This window comes from Piliocolobus tephrosceles, chromosome 14 (assembly GCF_002776525.5).
Source record: "Piliocolobus tephrosceles isolate RC106 chromosome 14, ASM277652v3, whole genome shotgun sequence".
In the NCBI taxonomy this organism is placed as follows: Eukaryota; Metazoa; Chordata; class Mammalia; order Primates; family Cercopithecidae; genus Piliocolobus; species Piliocolobus tephrosceles.
Window position 1 is genome coordinate 110,717,422 of NC_045447.1, and position 8,078 is coordinate 110,725,499.

The 8,078-nt window shown below is 42.4% G+C and overlaps 1 protein-coding gene across 7 annotated transcripts in view; it reads left to right on the plus strand.

Moving 5' to 3' along the window:
- The window catches only part of FANCC (FA complementation group C), a 214,408-nt gene that overhangs the window by 161,986 nt on the left and 44,344 nt on the right, over positions 1-8,078 (plus strand). For 6 of the 7 annotated variants that reach the window (XM_023185263.2, XM_023185262.1, XM_023185259.1 and 3 more), the window contains one exon: positions 3,763-3,927. The exons of the other annotated variant lie outside the window; for it this stretch is intronic. In XM_023185263.2, the coding sequence (XP_023041031.1) occupies positions 3,763-3,927 (165 nt within the window). The remainder of the gene's footprint in view (positions 1-3,762; positions 3,928-8,078) is intronic. 7 annotated transcript variants of the gene reach the window in all.

Genomic DNA, 8,078 nt, shown 5'->3' on the forward strand with positions numbered 1-8,078 from the left:
CTCCTCCCCCTTCTCCCTCTCCTCTCCTCACCTTCCCTCCCTTCCCCTTCCTTCCCTTCCACATTCCTCCCTTCCCCTCCCCTCTCTCTTTTCTCTCTCTCCTTTGTCTGTGTCTCTCTTTCATTTCTTTTTTTGACAGGGTCTTGCTTTGTTGCCCAGGCCAGAGTGCAGTGACATGATCTCAGCTCACCCCAACCTCCACCTCCTGGACTGAAGCCATCCTCCCACCTCAGCCTCCCAAGTGGCTGGGACTGCAGGTGTGCACCACCACACCCACCTAATTTTTGTATTTTTTTGTAGACGCAGGGTTTCACCATGTTGCCCAGGCTAGTCTCAAACTCCTGGGCTCAAGCAATCCACAAACTGTTATGTTTTCACTTATTAGTGCGGGCTAAGCTATGAGTACAGAGGCACAGCAAGCTCGTCAGACCTGTGGCCCGTGGCTGCGTGCGGCCCAGGACAGCTTTGAATGCCACCCAACACAACTCTGTCAACTTCCTGAAAGCATTGAGGGTTTTTGCGATTTTTTTTTAAAGCTCGTCAACTATCTTTGGTATTAGTGTATTTAGTGTGTAACCCAAGACAATTCTTTTTCCAAAAAGAAGGAAGCCAGAAAGATTGGACATTGCTGGCATACGAGTGACATAACGGACTTCAGAGACTCAGAAGCGGGAAGAGGGTGGGATGGGGCCTAGTGATAAAAAAACAACACATTGGCCGGGCGCGGTGGCTCAAGTCTGTAATCCTAGCACTTTGGGAGGCCGAGACGGGCGGATCACGAGGTCAGGAGATCAAGACCATCCTGGCTAACACGGTGAAACCCCGTCTCTACTAAAAGTACAGAAAACTAGCCGGGCGAGGTGGCGGGCGCCTGTAGTCCCAGCTACTCGGGAGGCTGAGGCAGGAGAATGGCGTAAACCCGGGAGGCGGAGCTTGCAGTGAGCTGAGATCCGGCCACTGCACTCCAGTCCGGGCGACAGAGCGAGACTCCGTCTCAAAAAAAAAAAACTACACATTAGGTGCAATCTACTCAGGCGACGGGCACATTAACACCTCAGAATTCACCACTATACAATTCATCCATGTAACAAAAAACTACTTTTACCCACAAGCTATGGAAATAAAAATTTAAAAGTAAATACATATTCTAAATTTAAAGAATATAGTTGCGTTTATTAATTTCATAAAAATGAAAACTTAAGTTTTTTAAAAAAGAATATGCAGACCCCTACAGTGACGTACAGAAGCCTTTCCGCCGTCCTCCCTGGTTCACTGGGTGTGACCACGTTGGTCCCCTGCTATTTTTAGATGCTGAGGGTCTTTGCATTTGCTTTTCATCTGTCTGCAGTGTTTTCCTCCCAGATATATACGTGGCTTGTTCATGTACTTCCTTCGGAGCACTGCTCACATGTCACCTTCTTGGTAAATTTCTGTCACTTCTGAGTATTCTTTACTTTTCAGCATGATACCCAGTATCATCTGGCATTGTATTGTTCCTCTCCCTGATGAGACCTTGTCGTCTTTGCATCTGTATCACGTACACCTCAAACAGAGCCTTCACTACAATAGGGGATTAATAAATAGGTATTAAATGAACAAATAGGACAAAAATACACAAATATATAAACAAATTCTCTGAAGAGTAAATACAAGTGGGTAACAATTACCGTCTCACAAGTTATCAGGAAAATGCAAATTAAGGCAATGAAATAGCAATTTTTGTTCGATAAATTTTTGAGAAATAGAAACAAATAATGATATCATTGGAAGGGGTGGTCATTTGCAAGGCAGTTTTTTTTTGTGTGTCTGTCTATGTGTGTTTTTTTGAGACAGGGTCTTGCTCTGTCTCCCAGGCTGGAGTGCAGTGGTGTGAACACAGCTCACTGCAGCCTTGACCTCTTGGGCTCGAGCAACCTCCCACCTCAGTCCCCCGAGTAGCTGCAGCTGCAGGCACGCACCACCACACCCAGCTAGTTTTTGTATTTTTTGTAGAGATGGGGTTTCTCCATGTGACCCAGGCTGGTCTTGAACTTCTGGGATCAAGCGATCTGTCTGCCTCAGCCTCTGAAAGTGCTGGGACTTCATGTGTGAGCCACCATCCCTGGCCTTGGAAGGCAATTTAATATGCAAGTTCTCACATGTGAGAATGACACTGAAACAGCATTGGCAGCTAAAACAGCACAGACAGGCATGGGTAAGGGTAGCACCACAGCCCTGTTTGAATAGTGAAAAACCAGACACAGCCTCAGTGCCTACTGATAGTGGCATTGTTAAATTACAGAACACGTGTGTTTTAATAATGGGCAGCAAGTTTTTGAGAATGAGGGACAGCTGTATGCTCTATACTGTGGTGCCATTTGTGTTTCACAAAACACAAGACTAAATTTCTATATTTACAATTACATATGAAAATACCTAGAAAAACGTTGAATAGGCTCCACTCAGAACTTTCATTTTATTTATCGTTCACTGCACTGGAGATGGATTTGTTGAGCATGTGCTGTGTGAGGAGTTATCCCTAGGTGCTAGGAATAGAGTGGTGGGCAAAGTAGGAGAAGCTGCCTGCCATCGTAGAGCTTCTGCCCTCTCAGGAGGAAGAGAACCATGAGTACTACAAGGGAATACTGTATAGGTCAGATGGTGAAAGGTACCAGGAAGAGAAGTAAAGCACGGGTGGGAGGGCGCGTGAAGCTCCAGTGTCCAGCAGTGCTTTGTGCGGTCCCAGGCGCATCCTGTACATGGTCCCAGGCACATCCTGTACGTGGTCCCAGGCGCATCCTGTACGTGGTCCCAGGCGCATCCTGTACGTGGTCCCAGGCGCATCCTGTACGTGGTCCCAGGCGCATCCTGTACGTGTGTGCTGGTCGAGACTGTAGCCGCCAGCTGCCCATAGCTGTTGAGCACTTCAGCTGTGACTAGTGCAGTTGAGGAGCTGGATTTTTAATTTTATTTCATTTTAATTCATTTACATTTAAATTGCCACATGTCGTAGACAGTATAGTGACATGGGATGATCAGAGAAGACCTCACTTAACAAAGGGACATTTGAGCTGCAACTGGGGACTGCAGGACCTTACTTGGGTAGTCAGAGGCAGAAAAGACAAAGGTAAGAGTGGGAGGAGATGAAGTCAGTGAAACAGACGGGGACCCACCATGGAAGGACTTGCTGGCTAGTGAAAGACATTGCTTATTCTCTGCATGAGGTGGGAAGCCATTGCAAAGCTTTGAGCAGACAAGTGTTGTGATCTGAATTTTTAAAGGGGTGCTGGAAGTGTTCTGATGTTAAACTATAGGAGTGAGTGCAGAAGCAAGAAGTCCAGAGGCTGGAGGTGGTGGGTTACTCTCCACTTAGGAGGGCAGTGATGGAGGTGTTCAGAAGAGGTCGGATGTGTTGCTAGTATTCACTGATGCATCAGTGAAAGGGAGGAATCAGCATTTGGGCCTGAGCAAACGAGATGGCACTGGGGAAAGGGAACACTGGGAAGGGATTTCAGGAGTTGTGTTTTGGACATATTAAGTGCCTGTGGATATAAAGAACAAAGTCCTGACCATGAATGACACTGAAACAGCATTGGCAGCTAAAAGGTATCTTCCTAAAGAATTGGATAAAAGAGAAGTGTTCATCGATAGTGTTAGAGTCATTCTCTTTATTTAGAGGCAAAACAGGTGATCTGTCGTTGACCTTTTTAGCATGAAGGTTTTATAGTCCTTAATTATGCGTGGCTCTTAGATTTGGGTGATTATTTCTTATTTCTTCCATAGAATGACTCCCGAGCGATTGGCGTCCCTGTCACGAGTCTGTGTCCCACTTATTACCCTGCCAGATGTTGACCCCCTGGTGGAGGCTTTGCTCGTCTGTCACGGACATGAACCTCAGGAAATTCTCCAGCCAGAGTTCTTTGAGGCTGTAAACGAGGCGATTTTGCTGTAAGTGGTGTTCATGTCTCCTGTCATCCTGCGTCATTTTTCCTTTTCTTAAAGGCTGTGGTGTGTTGGAAAGACTATACAACAGCAGGGTCCAAACGTTTTTGTCTCAGTACCCCTTTATACTCTTAAAAATCACTGAGTATCCTGGCCAGGTGTGGTGGCTCACACCTGTAATCCCAGCACTTTGGGAGGCCAAGGTGGGTGGATCACCTGAGGTCAGGAGTTTGAGACCATCCTGGCCAACATGGCGAAACCCCATCTCTACTAAAAATACAAAAATTAGCCAAGTATGGTGGCGTGTGTCTGTAATCCCAGCTACTAGGGGGGCTGAGTCAGAAGGATCACTTCAGGCTGTGAGGCAGAGGTTGCAGTGAGCTAAGATCACGCCATTGCACTCCAACCCGGGGAACAGAGTGAGACTCCATCTCAAAAAAAAAAAAAAAAAAAAAATGACTGAGGAGCCCAAAGCATTTGTTTTTAAACTTTTATTTTAGGTTTGGGGGCACATGTGAAGGTTTGTTACATATGTAAACACATGTCATAGGGTTTCGTTGTCCATATTATTTCATCACCCAGGTATTAAGCCCAGTACCCAACAGTTACCTTTTCTGCTCCTCTCCGTCCTCCCACCCTTTCTCAGGTAGGCCCCCGCATCTGTTGTTTCCTTCTTTGTGTTCAGACATTCCCAAGAGTCTTTTTTTAAATCTTTTAAACACTTATTAATATTTATCATATTTGAAACTAAATTTTTAAAAATGTGTTTCTTCACTTAAAAAATAAAAATAATTTAATTACACGTTAACACAAATAGCATATTTTCATGAAAAACAATGCTCTTTTCCAAGGCAAAAAAAAAAATTTGACAAGAGCAGCATTGCTTTTACATTTTTGCAAGTCTCATTTTCTGCCCTAAGGCTGCTGAATTCTCATATCTGCTTCTGGTGGGATGTGTTGTTTTGGTTGAAGTGTATAAAGAAAATCCAGTCCCACATAGATGGTAGCTGGAAAAGGCGGGAATATTCTAATAGCCATCACAGATCATTGTAGATAATTCTGCTTTGATACCTCACCAAAATTTGAAAATAGTCATTTTTTAAAGGGTAGTTGCAATGTGGAATCTGAAATTGTATCAGTTAACTTTCCATACTCTGTTACATTAAAACCCATTGGTCTGTCTTGCACTTTCAATGGATCTTTTTTGCCTACACACATAATTTTGCAGCATTATGCATGGTTCATTTGGAAAACATTCATTGAGTTATGTATATCTTCCAAACATTGACATATTTCATTATGCAATATCAAAACCTATAGTCACTACTGCCACTTCATCAGAAACGACTTTAAGTATTGGAAAGCTGTCAAGCTTATGTTGGTGGACATAGATTTCCAAGATTCTAATTTCTGCTTAAAAGCTAAAATTTAGCATGGGCTATAAGCACTGTCAGTTGTTTTCCTGAGGGGACTGAGTCACTTTGCAAATTATTGAAAAAGTATGTGCCTAATCCCAAAATGTGACTAACCACTGCCTGTCTGCTACTCATTCTTTCAAGTCAATTTCCATGACAAAAAGTGGTCAGGTGAGTCCACCGCTGAAAGAGTTGTGCAGGTGTACAAGTGGAGTGCTTTTCTCCAGGCAACCGTCGTTTTTTATTATGAAGCAGAAGTGCTTTATGCACACTTTCCGTTTCACCATACAGAACTCTTTTTAAAAAGTATCCTTGAGGGCAACAGTTTAATAAAATCAGTATGATAAACTGCTTCATCAAATATTCGTATGTGAAAGCGTGGTGTTTCTACTGTGTGTGTGTGGTGGTGAAGTGTAGCGTGAGGACTGTCTCTGCTCTGATTCCCACTGAGATGCAGCTGTGTTACTCACCGTTGCTTTTGCGTGTTACCCACCGTTGCTTTTGCGCTATCAGTGCAAACGTCAACATGGTTGTTCCAGGAAAAACGAGGAGATTCTAAATAGTTATTCAGTAATTTAAGTATTTCCCTACCACTTGTGTGTGTGGCCAACGTTCATATAAAAGAGCTTCTGTGCTTAGTTGGTGCTGATACCAGACAACTACAAGGAATACAGTAAGTCCAGAGATTCTGTTGTAAGGCAGAAGTACAGTTCTGTTGGTGACATATTAATTTATCACATCTGCACTTAAATTAATTTTTTTCTTTAGATTCTGAATGATCGATCTCAAATCGATGTGGCAGTTAACTTGCACCATAATAGTATTTGAAATATTGTTGCATAAGACACAATAAGGTAAATCATTAACATCTGTAAAGGCAAGGGAAAAATAACTTTCCTCACATTTTTTGTCTTTATTTACAGTTTAGCCCACTTTCTCTGGAGCAGATGTCTCTATCTCATGAGTCAGAGAATTCTCTGATGGTGTCAGTTTCATCTTTTCTTCCCTTTGATTTCTTTTTTTTTTTTTTTTTTGGAGACAGAGTTTTGCTCTTGTTGCCCAGGCTGGAGTACGGTGGCACAATCTCAGCTCACCACAACCTCTGCCTTCCAGGTTCAAGCAATTCTCCTGTCACAGCCTCTCGAGTAGCTGGGATTACACTCATGCACCACCACGCCCAGCTAATTTTGTAGTTTTAGTAGAGACTGGGTTCTCCATGTTGGTCAGGCTGGTCTCGAACTCTCGACCTCAGGTGATCCACCCGCCTCGGCCTCGCAAAGTGCTGGGATTATAGGCAGGAGCCACCGCACCTGGTCAGTTTTATCTTTTCTTGATGAAACATCTGCAGGATGAGAAATTGAATCTTTTAATCCTCATATTTAAAGCCAATGATTCATTCTTAAATACAAGAAAATACATTATAAATAAATGTTACTTTTCAAATAGAATATTGTAAAATTACAAAATAATCTAAAATATGTGTTAAAATATGTAAGTAAAATATATGCTGTATGTATACATAAAAATGTATATATAATAAAATTATCTAAAATAGCTTAGATAAAATTTAAAAATTAGAGAAGTTTTCAAAATTAAAAAATATATATTACTGCAAACCCCAACAAAGTGTACTTATTATGTTTCCACGTAGGCCCAAGATAAATTATGAGAATTTTAAAAATAATGATTTTTTTTCTTTTAACGCATTTCAGTTCTTCCCTCCCTCTCTGGAAAGGGTTCTTTGGACCCCACTTTGAAAATTGTTGCATGGCCTCTGACTACTGCTGTAGTCATGTTTCCAAGTTACGAGTGGCTCTGTCTGCAGTGTTTGAAAACACTGTGAATCCACTGTGTGGTGTAATTTGCAGAGCCCTCTCAGTCTCAGATAATGAGATCCAAAGCATTCACATTTCTGAATTCAAAGTATACATGCAATGTGATTTTAAAATGATACTGCTTATAAACCTGACATTTTGTTAAGAATACTGTGGCTTTTAAATCATTTTATTAATACTATTTATGTTTTCAATTCTTTTTTTTTTTGAGATGGGGTCTCACTGTGTCACACAGGCTGGAGTTCAGTGGTGCAGTCTTGGCTCACTGTAGTCTCAAACTCCCAGGCTCAGGCGATCCTCCCACCTCAGCCTCCTGAGTCGCTGGGACCACAGGTGTGTGCCGCCACACCTGGCTAATTTTTTGTATTTTTGGTAGAGATGGCATTTCACCATGTTGCCTAGGCTGGTCTTAAACTCCTGAACTCAAGGAGTCTGCCTGTCTTGGCCTCCCAAAATGTTGGGATTATAGACGTGAGCCACTGTGACCAGCCCAATTCTTTATTTAAATACTTTCAGTGAGAAGTCGGAGAATTGTTACATATATAGACCCTTCCTTGCTATACAATGCATTTTTAAAAAACAAAACTACAATACCATTATTACATCTTAAAGTTGACATTAGTTCCTTATCATCACATGTCTAGTCAGGAATTAAATTATCCTGATTGTCTTAGAATTTTTCTTCCAGTTGGTTTGTTAGAATCAGAGTTCAGATCTACACATTGCCTTTGGTTTATAGGTTCTTTCAAGTCTCTTTCAATCCCTCTTTGTTTTTTGTTTTGATATCATTTGTTGAAATAATGCGGTTGTTTTCCCCTCTCTCAGGTGGTAGAGCATGTCCGCCCTCTCGAGTGCGATGCAGGGTGCGCGCCTCTGGGGCGCCCTCTGGAGTGCGATGAAGGGTGCG